The 17,506-nt window shown below is 32.3% G+C and overlaps 2 protein-coding genes across 2 annotated transcripts; one reads left to right on the plus strand and one right to left on the minus strand.

The window, feature by feature from the left end:
- Positions 1-5,911: 5,911 nt before the first annotated feature.
- Positions 5,912-6,886, plus strand: LOC139864790 (putative invertase inhibitor). Its single transcript, XM_071853362.1, has one exon. It carries the CDS (start codon positions 6,102-6,104, stop codon positions 6,651-6,653), a length of 552 nt encoding a protein of 183 aa, XP_071709463.1. The 5' UTR covers positions 5,912-6,101; the 3' UTR covers positions 6,654-6,886.
- Positions 6,887-9,031: 2,145 nt separating this feature from the next.
- LOC139862410 (acyl carrier protein 1, mitochondrial-like) lies at positions 9,032-11,964 on the minus strand. The gene is made up of 2 exons (XM_071851010.1): positions 11,687-11,964; positions 9,032-9,438 (listed from the first exon to the last, which is right to left on the minus strand). The coding sequence occupies exons 1-2, from the start codon at positions 11,891-11,893 to the stop codon at positions 9,262-9,264; spliced, it is 384 nt and encodes a 127-aa protein (XP_071707111.1). The 5' UTR covers positions 11,894-11,964; the 3' UTR covers positions 9,032-9,261.
- Between the last annotated feature and the right edge of the window lie 5,542 nt (positions 11,965-17,506).

Genomic DNA, 17,506 nt, shown 5'->3' on the forward strand with positions numbered 1-17,506 from the left:
AAAATTATGAAACGAATTATTCTTCCCTAGAATGCATCATAATTTTGATTGTAGCAAAAAGTTGTTGCGTATGATTTCGTACGGCTTTGTCGACAAGTAAAATGCTATCATAAGGATCTCTATATAGACGATTCTTATCTGAAATGTTAAGTTTAACCTTCTGTTCAAACCAAACAAAAAAGCATTTACAGGTTCAAATGACTTGTAAAGTAGACACGGTTGCAATGTGTATAAGTTGTTACCTAAGACTATAGATAATTCGGGCGTTTGCCCCATTGGGCATTTGTTAAAGAGAAACGGAGGACTCAACAACGTTTTTGATTTTACACTATTATTTTTAGTTCTTTTCCTACTCTTTTCACCATTTTTTAACCCAACTCTAAATATATTTTGTCACATCATCTACGAACGCCCTCAACAACATTTTCCTTTTCAACCTCCATACTTAACACGTCACAAGCATAACTCAATAAAGTCCCCTCATTCACTCCGCATCAGCGTCATAACCCAATAAAGCCTCTTCATCCACTCCGTATCAGCGTCACCATTATTCTTATTCATGAACTCTCGGAAACAAGTGGTTCAAGGGACTAATTCATTATTTTGGTTGCAAAATACTTTTTTTAACGAAGGGTTTAATTTTTTTTTTCTTTTTACTTTATTTTTTTTGTGACATGGTGCAAAAAACTATATATTTCTATTTTGTAAACGGGACGAAATGGATTCTGTCCCATCCTGGCTCCAGGGTTCATTTTATTGTTGGCTCAGCGTATGGGTTGCCTACTTTCATTTGCAATTCATTTTCATTGTAGCGTTTTGAAAAATATATTACATGTGTTGTTTTTTAAACTCCATTTTCTTTCGACCATTGCGTGAGTAACCAATCAAATAATCTTTACAAAGCACAACTCTAAATCCTTGGTAATTATTTCTAACAATCATTCTATCACTATCAATCCCATTTTCACTGTCTAGACTATTTCAATTTTGTTTAAAGAAGTTATAGGAATCAGTTGCTTTCTTTTCCAAATTAACATTTCATCCAATTTTGATCTAAACATGACATATGATAAGCAACTAGTGTCCTTTTAACATAAATTTTGCGTATGCATATTGAAATAATGAAATGGGCGTATGCCAAAATTTTACAGTGATGGAACAACATAACTTGTTAGACCAGAGGTATTACTTTTTGTAGGTTGAAAGTATATATACAAATAGCAATATTGTAAAATAAGTAATTATTGTGGCACACGTATATTAAATCTTGACCCATAATGTGACGTATGTAATTATCTCAATTTACTGTCGCTGATTTTATATGTATCGTTTATCGTTTATATCTATAACAAAAGTAATGTTTTTTCTAGAGTTGAATAGACACAAAAGTTGGTTTGACACCAATTTATTTCCTATTTTATAACATTTACATAGTATGTCATACACTCATACTACTTTACTAGTAAAACATCATGGTTTTTGTAATAATAAAGAAACGACTAATGTTATAATTGGTTTAGTTATAGAATAAAAAAAATTATGTATAGTACAATTATACAGAAAATTACACACGATCCCTATAGTATTCTTCAAAACTATAACCGGAGTCCAACTTTTTTTTACATGGAAGGTCCCTATAGTATACACATATTTCAAGAGGAGTTCAATTTGCTAACGTCCGTTAAAATGGTCACCTTTAAGCACATGAGGGTAAAATGGTCATTTAGTCGGAATCTCTTCCCATTTCTTTCCCTGATCTTCTTTTCTCTTTTATACAAACCTGAGATTTTGCAGATATTTTTCAATATTTGTATGATGCCGGAGATCTACAAGTGGTGACGTCGGAGGGTGCTGCTGTTGTTCTTATGGAGTGAGAATCGAACCTGTGATGCCCCGTACAAAACCATCGTGTACGAATCATCAACAACATGATCATTACAAGGTCAAATACTATATGCTGTTTCAAAAGTAAGTTTGCATTCATGATAAAAGGTGACGTTTTAACCAACGTCAAATGTTTAACATCCGAAAGTATGCTTCTACGAATAGCAAGCAAAATAATAGTACGTGACCCATAGGTCGTTACAAAAACATTATTCAAAAGTAATAAAGTCTGAATGCAAGATAAAATGTTTCATGCGATGACATCTCTAATAAGCGCAGCGGGAGTCTACAAGGCATGACTAGTACAACAGCGGAAGCAAGCAAACCTTAAGCACCTGAGAAAAACATGCTTAAAACGTCAACACAAAGGTTGGTGAGCTATAGTTTAAGTATAACAGTAATGTAAGGTAGGCCATGAGATTTCAGTGCTTCAACAGCGTTTCAAAACAGTATGAAAAGTATATGTTTAACCGTGGGCACTTAGTAACTAACTTAACGTTTATCACCCCCTAAAAGTACACTTGACGAGTGTGTATGTTTACGAAGTATTAAACACCCATTAAATGCTAGCGCTACTAGCCCGAGTGGGGATGTCAAACCCTATGGATCCATATCTAAGATTCGCGTTCACCGGTTCAAAGACCAATGACTAAACGTTACCGAGCTAAGGAAAAAGTTTATGCCGTTGTATAACCCACACATATAATAAGTTTAAGTACTCGTGCCTAGTATGTAAAACGTAAAATGCGCATGTATTCTCAGTTCCCAAAATAGTTAAAGTAAAAAAGGGATGCTATAACTCACACTGGAAAGTAGTAAAAGTCGATACACGTGAATAGTAAGCAAGTAGTTGGTCCAAAAGTCCTCAACCTAAGTCAAAAGTTACTAAGTCAGTAAATCGTTCCCAAAGGTTTAAATGCATGTAAATTAGATCTTAAGTATCATCATCATTCATCATTTATCAAAAAGGGTAAAGTAAGTTTTCAATCAAAAATAGGGTTTGAAACAAGGGCTGACTTCGTTCAGTCGCCACGACCTCTATACAAACTGAAATAAGGTGAGGCCAGTGGCCATGGCTCCGTATATGAGTCCCCTAGAGGCTGACCAATTTCCAGAATCAAACTCATATTCGTTTGACCGTGGTGATGGTTTAAGTGCGAGTAGGTCAGAAATTTCAGCACAACGTTAATAGGGTGTAGTGACTTTCGGGAGGCCATAGATCCTAAACCGTAACTCGGATTAAGACGAGGTCTAAACGAAAAATCATCTACTCGAACCGAAATAACTGAAAATCAACTTTCCAGTAGCCCAGGTAGTCTGATCAGTTCCATAAAACAGTAAGAAAAGTGTTCCGGTGGGTTCTTGGTGCTTGATGCTCATCCCGGTTCTCATCCTTGATGCGTATAGCTTCAAGTGTACAACTCGTTGATGTGTTTGCATCATCTTAACCAAGGTTTGACCATCATAACACTAGTGTAAGTCTAAGATATGTAGCACAACTCACTTAAGAGTTGTATGTAGTTTGATGAATCAAAGTTACATCAAGATCTTAGATCCGACACATACATGAGTTCTACTAGTAATACTAAGCTACAAACTTGAAAGTAAACTAAATAATCAAGATCTTAAGTTGTAGAACTTAAATCTTAGCTAGATATTAAAGATCCTAGATTAGAAAGTCTAGATCTAGTGTTCTTAAGTTAGATCCTAAGTTACAAAACTTGGATCTGCACTTTAATGAAATCATAAGTTATGAAACTTAGATTTTTCAACTTGAAACATGTATGTAAGCTTGTAAGCTCTTATTTACAACAAAATTAGAAGACCATAAGTTATATAAACTTAGATCCAACACAAGTGTATGAAATTATAACTAGAAAGTTATACTTCCATGTTCTTGAACTTATAAAGTTAACTTTAGTTCAAGACAAATGAGATCAAGATTAACTAGTAACACTTGACCAAGCTTAACAACAATCACGAATTTAAAGGTACATAACATGAAGAAATAAACTAAATTTACAAGTAATAAGTTCATGGTTGTTCATACTTGGAAAGATTCAAGCCAAGGCTTTGATCCTTAAGAAAGTAAACCTTAAGTTTACAAACATGAACACAAGTATGATTTTAGAACTCATGAACTTTCTTTTTAACAAGTTTTATGGAAGAATCAAAACATAAACTTGATTCTCCTAGGTTCTTGTATGTTCTTGAATAAACAAGATGATATGAAGAATAAACTAGAGAGTTTGATTCTTACAACTAGTAAGTAAACAACAACTAAGAACACGTAGCAAAACAACAAACAATGAACAAGTAAATGATGATGATAATGGTTCGGTTTTGGACAAGAAAAAGGAAGAAGAAAAGTCTTAAAAAAAAACTCACAATTTGAGAGAAAAACTTGAGAGAAAAGTGGAAGTATTTTGTGTGTGTGAGAAATGAATGAAAACTAGTGAACAAGTAATAAGGAGATTTGAAATGGAACTCCCCTTTACCCCCTTGGTGGCTGACGGTTTTCACAACAAAAGGGGGAGGTCAACTTGCTACTTTCTAACATGGGAGAATGGTGATAGCTCAAATTGGTATTAAAGTAAATTGACATGGGAACAAGTTGTAAATGTGTAAGTAACTAGATTCCATTAACTTAATTAATCTTGTATTAAGCTTAACAAGTCATTAGCATAATGTTGGACTCCTTAATAGTCCATTAAGATAAGTAGGGTTGGCTTCTAAGTCCATGTTCATTAATAAAAGGTCAAGTCCAAGTATGTAACAAAATAAATAAATAAATAAGCCCAAGTAATTAACTAGTAACCTTAGTTAATCAAAAATGATTAATAAAAATTAATCATGAATGCAAATAATATTCTAAATATTATTCGTGAAAAGTTCGTGTGTCACAAAGACGAATCGGGACATGCAAAGTCATGTACTGTAACAAGTAAATGTATAACAATACATTTATTAAAACACAAGTATTAATAATAAATATTAATAATTAAACGTTAAAAAATCCAGGGTCGTTACAGAACCTGATTTTGGCAGTACTCCAAGTTGGATCTCACCCCATATCACTCAAGCTTTTGGCTTCGGTGGTAAAAAATATTGAGATGTTTAATATAGACCTTAGGTTCTAATTGAGATAAAGATTAATTCAGACTTTAATCAGTAATATTGTTAAGATCTAAGGTGCAAAGATCAAGATATGTTTTTATGACTTTCATTTCATTTATCGATTCCGATCCAGAAAAGTGACCGATCAGGGCCCTATTGATGAAGGAAAGAACTTCCGAGCCTTGTAAGCAAGGGTGAATCTAGCTATAGACATGTGGGGTCACGAGACAACACTAGTTTGAAAATATTTAGTAGAAATTACCATTTAAATTGTACATACACCACTAAATTTAACTGTACGACCTCATATATTTTTCAAAATTATGGGTTTTCTTTTAAATTATATAGGATAATAGGATAATATAGGATATAGGATATTACTGAATTTAACTATACGGACTCCATAAATTTTTCGAATTGGTAATCTATTAAAGGTACATATAATTAGTACTGACAAATATTTTTCGACTCCAATGACTCATAATTCTGAAATCGCCGGTACGACCAATTTAGGACTAAATAGTGAACACGCCCTTAGCAAACAACCAAATATTGCACAAATGTCAAACACCAACACATTGACACAAACTATCAAGCTTGCGTCATCTCAGTCCACGAACATCATCAAAAGTAGATGCAAGGGCTGATGTGGTATATGTCCAATGGTGGCACGGGACACCAGTGAAATACGCGATGTAGTGAGATTTTTTTGAGTTTTTAACTAGTGATACCAGTGAATATTGCACATATTTTTTAGTGATACTATTGACAAAAGCCATCTGGTAGAAATTTTTTTTGGACTATTAACCGGTGCCACCAGTTATTACCATTAATAGATCCGTCGATGATTAGATGTTACTTTTAAGGAGAAAACTTGTAACAATCTAATTGATTCACAGACGCACAAACGTAGTCCATCAGTAAAAACCGAAACAAACATGTTGGCTATTGGTGGGATATAAAGTAATGATATGATTACTAAACTTTTTTAAATTATAGAAAAACTCTAAAAAGAAACTTTGAACGTCCAACACATACCTTTTCACTTCTACTTAAACATATCTACTTCACTAAATAAACTATAACCATTTTGCCTTAACATGTCTCGTGTTTCTTCCTTTCTTTCACTGTTCTTATTTTCCTCCCTCTTATTTTCTACCCATTCTCAACCATTAATCCATGGCACTTGTGAACTCTGCTCTCAACAAGATCCAGTTGTGAATTACCATTTTTGCACCTCGTCACTCGAATCTGCTTCTGGAAGTCGTCACACCGATATCCAAGGCCTTGGTAAGATCTCCATTAAACTAACACACAATAACTTGACCGATACAAGGTCTCACATCAAACGGCTATTAAAAAATGATCAAAACTCTTATATTAAAATGCGGTTAGAAGATTGTCTTGAGCTTTACTCTGATGCTATAGTTGATATTAAACGTGCCTTGAAAAGTTACAAGTTAGAGCGATATAATGAGGCAAATATTTTGTTAAGCTCGGTTATGGATGATGCTACCACTTGTGAGAATGGATTTCAAGAGAAGCGTAATGCTGTTTCGCCGTTGACAAGAAGAAACAATGGGACTTTTGAATTATCTGCGATTGGGCTTTCGATTATTCATATTCTTCAACTTGGTGATTACTTATCTTAAGTGAGTAGAACATGTATGATCATAGAGTTAAATAAGGTAATTTTTGCTTTGTTAATCATTTAGTATCTAAATCATCATTATTGTTACCTTAACAACGGGCTTATAGCTTAGTGGTATGTGACGAGCCCGCACTTCAACCAAGAGGTTGACCTCGTAGCAGGCATGTATATATTTGTGGAATAAATTTGTGTTGGGTGTGTAAGTTTTCCTTAATAAAAATCATTATTATTACATTTGTTTGTTTAAAGTATCGATCGATTGGTGAATTACACATTCTCCTTTAATTATCATAACATAATATCATCGGTTGTTTAGAGTAGTTTGTTTGATTTATTTCAATGTTGATATAGTTGGCAAGTCAATTATATTGTAGGAACTAACTAACGTATTGATGGTCGGATCATATCGATTTAATTTGATTTTCTGTATTCGCCCAAAAAATATAATAAAAATAAATGAACTATTTTCACAGTTTTGTAAAAAAACGAATTTATCTGTGTATCTGGTACATTTTAACGTTTATATGTTTTTGTGAACTTAATAGAAATAATAAAAATTGGTCAATTTGCTTAATTGTTGTGTAAAAAACTGTGTGTTAACTTGAATTATAGTGTTTGGATCTTAAATATTAAGAACACGAGAAGTAATGATCGAGTTACGAAAACACTTTCAAATAAAACAATAAGATACTTTTTACTTTATAATTGAAATAAATAATACAGAGTAAATAAAATAAATACTTTTGATTAATATCAAAAAGATTATAAGTTTTAAAATAATATAAAAATAAATAAATACGTTACGATCTTAATCCATCTCCTGATTAGTGACAGTTGACTAAGTATAATGCTAATGTATTACTACTTGTAACCGGTGTGTTCGCCTGATTTTCGACACCAACACACCATAGCGCGGGCAGAGGCGGTTCTATGTGGGGTCCGGGGATGTGTGTGTTAAAATTTTGGATGTTTCGACTTCGTCTTCGGTGGATTTTTTTCCCAAAACCTACATATTTTGCCCCAAAATCTTCAAATTTTGTCCAAAATTCTCCAAATTTTACCCAAAGCCTTCAAATTTTGCCTACAAACCTTCAAATTTTATCCAAAAACCTCAATATTCTGCCTAAAAACATCCAATTTTTGCCCCAAAAACTCCGTATTTTATCCAAAAAAGTTTATACGGTTTTAAAAAAAAAATTCACCTCCGGTGAAGTAAAATCCTGCTACCACCACTGAGCGTGGGTGAAAGTAGACGTAATGGATGTTTCGGTAATTTCACTTATGTTGGTAATTTCACTTATGTTGTTGGGGATAACAAATCATCATAGACAATTAGACATACGTCACCTATCATGAAGTATCATCTACTTTTTTTTTTTTAATAGCGATTGAGATTACCCGAGGGGGTACTAAACCACCCGTTGCGATCATCTCCCGTTTCGACTATACCGATGCAGCGATAATAACCCTACTCCATCGCTGCCCGGGAGAAAAAATTGAAACCGATCCAAGGGCACGGCCAAGTAAAACCCTCATCCCCTTTACCCCCAAATGATATGAGAAAGGTGACATGGGTGGATACTTCATGACATGGATGACATTGTGTTTTAAACAATGTAGCCAACGGGGGTCGAACTCCTGACCTCCCTTAAAGGAGGCAGGCCACCAACCGCTAGACCACATAACAACTTCAAGTGAAAGTTGCCGTCATTTTAGGAACTATACAGCTAAAAGTAGATACTATAGTTGTAAAATTTGGAAACGTGAAAAATGATGTCGGGCTTTGTGTATCATTTCACGTGTTTAGTTAGGATATATGGAAATTGCGTCATCCATACTATCAAACCATTTCAATGTCAAGTATGCGACACCTAACTATTTTACGTTGACTTCAATATAATTTGCATCATATGGTTGTCATACCTTAAGTATATTGTAACTTATAAAAAGTAAAAACTGTTAACAAAACCACAAATACGACAAGAACTTGAATCAAGCAAAAGACGCACGGTAATTGTTTCATTTTCTTGTTCGAAGCTCAATTCAAGCATTACAATCCTGAACAGATCAATCTGGACTATGGCGTTCAAGTTACTCAAATTCATGAAACTATATGGCTTGTGGGGTGTAAGAAGCTCTAGAATAAAGTGTAGTGAAATTAATATGTTTGGTTTAAGGACAGTGGAATGGGTATTAAATAGATACCTGTTATTTCAGTTAAACCCAAACCGATATAGGACAACGGGTTTCACACCCGTTCTCAGTATAGACGTAATAGGAAGAATAATGATGATGATTACAGATGTATACATTTCTGCAAATAATATCATCTCCAAAGATTTGAAGTTGTTAAGAAACAAAAAAATAACAAAAGCAAACTTAATCAAGATTGTCGCCAACAACCCCTTCGTTAAACTTAAAAAGGCGTGACATAAATTAGGTCACAAATCCAATGTCTCGCGGAATAACAAGCACAAAGCTTGAGCATGTTCATGAATGATACAATTATAACAAACACACAAAGGTTGATGAAAGCACAAATGCTTCTAATTTTATTTTCCAGCTCAAATTTAGGAAAACTTCAACTTATAAAGTAAAACTTGAGATTTTTAGCTAGCCATTGGATGGTTATATACATACTCAATTGCAAGTGCACATGAGTCGATCTTGTCAGCTTCTTTGTCTGGAATCTCCAATTTGAACTCTTCTTCGATAGCCATTATGAGCTCCACATTATCTAAGCTGTCCAACCCCAAATCTTTTTGGAAATGAACTTCGGGAGTCACCTGCAAATGATTACGAATAAGTATGTCTTAAGATAGTTTTCATCGACAATTTGTAACTTCATAACAAATTCAATTATCAGATGCAATTTTGCAATGTTTGTTCCTTTAAATGTTATCGAATGGACGAGCCCTTCTGGAATCCCTTATATTAATTCAATAAAATCACTATATGGATAGGCATATATTAGCATATAGTAGAAATTATTATCCTTCCAGAGAGATATAAGGCCAAATTTCAACTAGGCTTGAACAGGGTTTCAGCTGAAATTGAGACTACAACAATCTTTCAAATTTATTTAAAGTTTTAGAGTTTAGGTGGTTAACATGTGAAGTTAATTCTTGATGATGTACTTTTTCATCATCAATATTTGTATCTGTTCCATCACTAAATTCAACACAATTTTATGTACACTGCACATTTACATTTTACTGTATGGGGCAGGATCAATATGGGGAAGTAACTAATCGGGGGGAAGCGGAGGGAAGCAAAATTTTGTTTTTTTTTTTTTTTTTCGTTTTTTTTGAATTTTTTTTTTTCCGGCATCAAGATCACACGAAAATATGAACATTTAGAAGAGACACTTCGTGATGAATGTTATTATTTAGGCGGGAAAACGATCGACAAAAATAATATTCAAGATAATATTGTTCGTGAAGAATAAGAACATTTTTTTTCCATGTTTTGTGAAGTAAAATTTAGCCCGATTTAGAGTTTAGGGTTTAGGGTTTAGGGTTTGGTGTTTTGGGTTTATATAAACCCAAAACACCAAACCCTAAACCCTAAACCCTAAACTCTAAACCGTTCGTGTTAAAAACTCGATCTAAATCCTAAATTTAAACCCTAAATCTAAACCCTAAACCCTAAATTTCTAAACCCTAATATCTAAACCCTATAAACCCTAATATCTAAATCCTAATATCTAAACCCCAATAGCTAAAACCTCAAAATACGCTCGAAAAACACGATAATTGTTATATATTACTTCTTCGAGCGTTTTCCCACCAAAATAAAAACATTTATCACAAAGTGTCTCTACTAAATGTTCATATTTTCATCTCATCTATAATGTTCGTGAACGAAGTTTTTTCAAAAAACGAAGAAAAAAAAAACTTTTTGCTTCCCCCCGATTGGTTACTTCCCTCTTGATCCTACCCTTTACTGTATAATATAAGAAAACTAAGGGACTAAAGTTACAATTGTGGAAAAAATGACAGCTAAATGACAGTTTAGAGTAAGAGTTCACACAAAATTGTGTGATCAGCTGCAATTTAAAGATAGAACTTTAGTTTACTTTTACTAACAATAAATCGGACAGAAACGAGAACCTCTTTCATCCAGATTGAAATCGGGCCAAGTAAAGAATATGGAATGTAAGTAGACACTAGATGCTACACACACAAGTACATATGTGTCGTAAGAAGTTCAATAAGCCTACGCACAGGTGTATGCACAAGCAGATTATCGACGTCATGAAATCAGACACTATTATTTATCCTTTTTATTGATTTTTACCTGATAGCTTAGAATACTCAAAAGGAGATTTCTTTATAACAGAACAAATAATAGTCATTACTACGAAGGTGAGTCTATATTATTGAGTTTGTAACTCGGTAATTTTTTCACTTAACGGTATAAGGTTTCAAAGAAGATGTAAGCGATAACATAACGCCTCAATGCATAACACACCATTTCATCATTACTGGAACAAACAACGAAACCCTATTTCCAAATTACCTACAGCATCAATTAAGTATTACAATAAACAAATTGAATCTAGTAACAACACATTTTACATACACAAACTAACATCTTAATCACTGATACAATAATATTTTGAATAATATGGCAAAAAAGCACTTAGTTAAGCCATTTACCTCAAATCAAATCCATAAAACAACCACTTCAAATATCATTTCCAGATGTACAAAATTCAAACTCATTAGAACCTAAACTGAACATGATATTATTAACAAGTAACTACATAATCAGCTCAATGATTGAAGTAGCAAAAACTAGCTAAACACACCAGTTCAAATCAGTAACTAACAGTTTTATTTCACAATTAAAATTCATCAAAAAAAAAAAAAAAAAAAAAAAATTCATTAAGATTAAAAGCTAATCTTAAACTAGTTCCCTAGGTATTAAATTAGGTCACACATAAATTAAGTAACTTCAGCTAATTAACCGAAATTCATAACTAAAAGCTAAATTAAACATAAATTGATAAAACAATCAAATTCAATATACCTTAGAAGGATCAACTTTCGGAAAACTTTTAACGATATCGAGGATTCTATCAATAACTTGAGTTTTTTCGAGATGATCGTCGTGAGATGACATTGAACGCACGGCGGTGGTACGGTGGATCCATGATGGTGTTAGAAGCTTAGATCCGTTAGCCACCACCGGGATCCGTACGTGCCCTAGAATTGCTCTTCTCAAAGCAGACGCCATTTTTTTTTAATTTTTCTTCACACCTTCTTTGATTCTTTGATAGTAATAAATTCAGTGTATGAAGTGAAAAATAAATTGGATTTAAAGTGATGTGAAATATTCCATTTCAAAAAAAAAAAAAAAAAAAAAAAAAAAAAACCATCCAACAATTTACTTAAAATTAAAGTAAAAGACCAATTAAAACGCGACAATCATTTATTCTCACAATTAATCAAAACTACAAAATGTGGTTCACATGTAATTTAATTGCTTACCCCTTAATCCTAAACCATATATGCAAGGTTTAGGGTCTACTTTAGAAATTAGGGTTTAGTAATTAGGGTTTAGGATTTACCGAGTTTAGAAATTAGGGTATAGAAATTGGTGTTTGGAAATTAGGGTTTAAATTTAGGGTTTAGATTGAGCTTTTAACACGAACGATTTTGAATTTTGGGTTTAATTCAAAACACAAAACTCTAAATCGAGCTAAATTTAAAAAAAAAAAAATTGAAAAAAAAATTATCTTTTGAGAAAAAAGAAAAAGGAGTCAATTACTTATGATTGTCGCGCTTTAATTGTTCCATTGAATTTCAAGTAAATTATTGAACTCACATGAGTGTAACAGGCCTATTACTAACAGAGTAACAGGCCTATTGTGCTAAAAAAAATTAACTTGAAGCCCAGCCCAGACCAATAACATAGTAGCATGGAGTTTTGAAAGGGAAATTTATAGATACATTAACAAAATACACTTTATTATTATTTATATTTATATATTTATATTTATATTTATATTTATATTATATTTATTTTTATTTATTTTATTAAAATACACCGCTAGTTCAAACGAGTTTACCGTATTCATAAATCCATATCTTAAAAACTATAAAAATATGAAATGGATGACTCCGATATTATTCAGGTTTTGAGTGAAAACCATGTTTTACTTTTAATCCAAAACTAGTCCACAAATCTATCTATCTATCTTATCTTATCTTATCTTATCTTACTATCTTATATCTTATCTTACTATACATTAAAAGAAAGTGTTAATTCAGATATCATTATTTATAACTTCTAATCTCCACCATTAGATCAAATAAATTACCACAACCTACCCCTAACCTACACCATTGATTTAATTATAACAGTCCTCTCTAAACACTCCTATTCCCATACTACCCCTTAATTAACACGGGAAGAAACAAAGAAAAGGGGGGTTTTATACAATTTCATTTTCATTCATTCGGAAAAAAAACCCTAAAGGTTTCTTCTCCTTCGTCGAGTTACATCAAAATCTCTCGACTTACATCAAAATCAACTCTAAAAAAATTGGGTTCAATTTCGTCAACAAATCGAGCTTCAATTTGGTGTTCTTCATCGTTCAACAAAAATCAACAACCTCTGGATCGATGTAAGCTTGAATTGAAGAAAGTAAAAGTGCAAATACATCATAAACATCATCTTTTAGCTTCGTTTGTGGTCAGTTTTCTAACCCTAACATCTTATGATTTGAGTTCCGTGATTTAAGTTTTTAGGTCATAATAGTGAAACTAAATTGAAACGATTCTGGTAAATTTCAATCTCAGTTACTGATTCTATAGTGTTAAGTTAACGATTTAGAACAAAGGCAAGAATTCAGTAACTAAGAAAGTTTACGGGTTAGTATTTCTGATATTTTTGGTTCAATTATCATGTTCTACGAATCTCATGTCTGATGTATTTTTTATTAATTTAGGTATTGTATTGCAGGTCATCTTCGATTAGAAATCAGGCTAATGTTGAATTATGCTATCGTGTGTTTGGGTATTAATCACACATGTTGAATCCATGAGTTTAGTCGATTGAATCGGTTCACACTCAGCTCCAGATATCGATTGAAGATATGTAACGATGTATCCATATTTGAATCAAATTTAGAAGGTACCATATACATGATTTAAAATCTTAATTTTTGTTTCTGTTCGTTACTTTATCAGATTCAAAATCAGAAACCTAATGAAAGGACCCGTTCATATACATTATAAAAGATTCACAATAGTTGATTACATCGCGAGGTATTTGACCTCTATATGATAAATTTTACAAACATTGCATTCGTTTTTAAAAGACAAACTTTCTTTACAACGAAAATTGACGGTATGCACACCATTTCATAATATATCCAACTATAATTGACTTAATAATAATCTTGATGAACTCAGCGACTCGAATGCAACGTCTTTCAAAATATGCCATGAATGACTCCAAGTAATATCCTTAAAATGAGCTAATGCACAGCGGAAGATTTCTTTAATACCTGAGAATAAACATGCTTTAAAGTGTCAACCAAAAGGTTGGTGAGTTCATAGGTTTATCATAACAATCATTTCAATATATTAATAGACCACAAGATTTCCGTTTATAAATATATGTACACTCGCAAGTGTATAAAAGTATTCTATAAGTTGTAGGTACCCGGTAACAAGCCTTAACTTTTATGTTTTACCCTCTGAAGTACACCAGATCAGGTGTGTTTAAAATAACCTCGAAGTACTAAAGCATCCCATAGTCAGGATGGGGTTTGTCAGGCCCAATAGATCTATCTTTAGGATTCGCGCCTACCGTACATAGACAAGTAGTTTAATGTTACCAAGCTAAGGGTATATTTCTGGTTTAAACCCACGTAGAATTAGTTTTAGTACTTGTGCCTATTTCGTAAAACATTTTATAAAAACAGCGCATGTATTCTCAGTCCCAAAAATATATATAAAAGGGAGCAAATGAAACTCACTTTTGCCTTGAAGGTATTTAATTCGACTTGGTCTCTGATAGATATCACGAACCTAACCATATATATAATATATCAACATATTTTTTTTTTAAGTAATCGTCACATATATATATACTTTTAATACTTTTAATATTTTCTTAGTCCGTAGTTAGCAGTCCGATGTTAGTGGTCCACAATTAGTTGCTTAAATAAAATAAATAAAGACCCCATCGTATTCGTATTGATCAGAATTAATCTCGACCCATGGTACCATGTTGTCAAATGACGTGTTGCGTACATAAAGTATCGTGTTGTCAAATGACGTGTTGCGTACAATCATGAGGTCTTATGATTAATCTTCTCGTGTTGTTTATGGGTGGTCCTGAAATATATAAAACCAAATCATAAGTAATTATATATAAAATATCATATTAATTAGAAAAGATATGATTAATTTACTTTTTCTCCAAATATTTTCGTAGCTAAACTAGCTTCAGATACCCAATCTTGTTTTAGTCGTAGTTTCTTCATTACAACTCCGTTTTTGTTGGTTCAACTTGCCACTTCTTTGGATCGAGTCAAATTTTAAGAATATGAATTGAAAATACCTTAGTTTGTATTCGAAATCATAGGTTATAGGTCAAACTTTGGTGAAACTTATGAAAGTGATCATTTTCCATCATAAAAACAACATTTAATGATCATTTTTCTAAAAATACTTACACTTTGAGTTAAACCATGAAATTTTTATGTGTTAACATATTCATAATAAATATCATTTTTCCAGAACATAAACTTCCAATTCAAAGTTCAAGATAGTTTTTAATTATCCAACCCAAAACAGCCCCCGGTTGCACTCCGATGACGTAGATTCAGTTTTTAAGATATTTTTTATAAAACCAAGTTATATCTTGTTAGGTTAGCATATCATTATGATATATTACAGGTCTTGAAGTGTTTTAAAAGTCAATTTAGAAGGATCTATTTAGTTTGCGAACAAGTTTGAAATCATTCAAACTATGTTCTTGTTGTTAAAATTTTATACCACAAAATAAGATAGCTATATGAATATGAATTGAATAAGATTATGAACAAGGTTACTACCTTAAGTTACTTGGAAAAAGTTACTGCAAAAGATAATAAATAATCTTGGAATCAAAGAGTGGTGGAGTTAGATCAAAAGGTTGGAAGTAAACTTCTTCAAATGGGTGGTTATTTTGATATGTTCTTGAAAGAGTTTTATTACGGTGTTTAAGGCTTGTAATTGAAGCTAAATGATGGGGAAAATGCTTGGAGATGATCAAGTATGAAGTTAGGAGTATTTTGAGAGAGAAATGAGGGTGTAGGTATGAGAAAATGGAGTGAAGAAATGGTGTTCATTTATAAAAACGTTTTTAGTTTATAAAGAAAGAAAAGGATTCCTAATTTTGTTTTCTTATTAATAATTCATACTACTTGACAAATCTTAGTTACCTCATATCTAGGGCAGTAATAATGTTGATTAGGATGTTGATTTGATGTATATATACCAATAGTAAATACGTATAGAAGCTGGGTATGATACAGGTACATATACCCTAGATATACGTATAGAAATCTTGAGGAAACGGAACGAGAATTCAAATATAGCTATCTTTTGTGAATATACTTATATTGTTTTATGTACTTAAGTCCTTAAAAAGTGATTAAATACATTATATATACGATACGTGTATAAGCATTATATATTATAAGTATATATATCAAAGAATGTTACGTATAGTTATCGTTTTGAAAACTTAAGTTAGTAGTTTCAAAATATACTTATAACTCATTGTCATTAGTACACAATGAGATGTTAAACTATCCTTAGATCATGTTAAATATATATAAATGCATATATATACACAAACGTATAATTATCGTATGTTATATAGTTCGTGATATCATCGGTCATATTGGACGGTCAAACGTTGTGTAAAACTCTTTTCAAAAACACAAGTCTCAATAATTTGGATTGCTTATCATGTTGGTATGGTTTAATTTATGTAAATATTAATCTCATAAGTATAATTTGGTCGAAAAATTCCGGGTCATTACAGTACCTACCCGTTAAAGAAATTTCGTCCCCGAAATTTGATAGAGGTTGTTATGGATAACAATAAGAAGGTTTTCATGACAAATATAAGGTGATAATGGAGTTTTATTATCATTGAGTAATGTAGATAAAACGATTCGATTATGCGAAGAATATAAATGATACTATCGTAAAAGAGTGAGATGAGTCAAATATATTCGTCTTAACCGATGACGTAGTTATGATTGATTTCCGGGATTTAAGGGATTTAAAGAGAATCTTACGTAACAAGATTTGGTTCTTTGGTGATTAAGAAAATTAGGATCTTCTTTGATTATATGCAATAATCTGTTTCGATTGCTCTGTCGGATATTTCACTATAAATTCACCCCTTCGTTTCCTTATTTTCCACGACTCACACCTTCTATTCTTTCTCTCTTGATTCTTACTTTAAAGCATTCATCAATATGCTCCATCCAGTCCTGATTCTTGATATACTCCTAACTTTTATATCTGTCATTCTTCTTTTTCATCTACCACCAGAAGAATCTATTTACTTCTACTATACTCTTGTGTTTATAGTGTTTCTAATTCTCCCGTGTCTCTATATTGCTATCTGCATCGATATACACGGTTTGTAATTTCGGGGTTATTATCGGAGTTTATATTCTTCATTATTTTTCGGAGCTTCATGCTTTCGTTTTCCCTTCCCGAATTCGAGTCAAGCGAGTAATGGTCCGGAATTCGTAGATATGAAATTCAGAATGAACATAGCTAATGCTCTAAGAAGAAAATGGTAATAGAACGATTTTGATTTGTTAAATTA

The sequence above is a fragment of the Rutidosis leptorrhynchoides genome, chromosome 8 (assembly GCF_046630445.1).
Source record: "Rutidosis leptorrhynchoides isolate AG116_Rl617_1_P2 chromosome 8, CSIRO_AGI_Rlap_v1, whole genome shotgun sequence".
Taxonomy (NCBI): domain Eukaryota; kingdom Viridiplantae; phylum Streptophyta; class Magnoliopsida; order Asterales; family Asteraceae; genus Rutidosis; species Rutidosis leptorrhynchoides.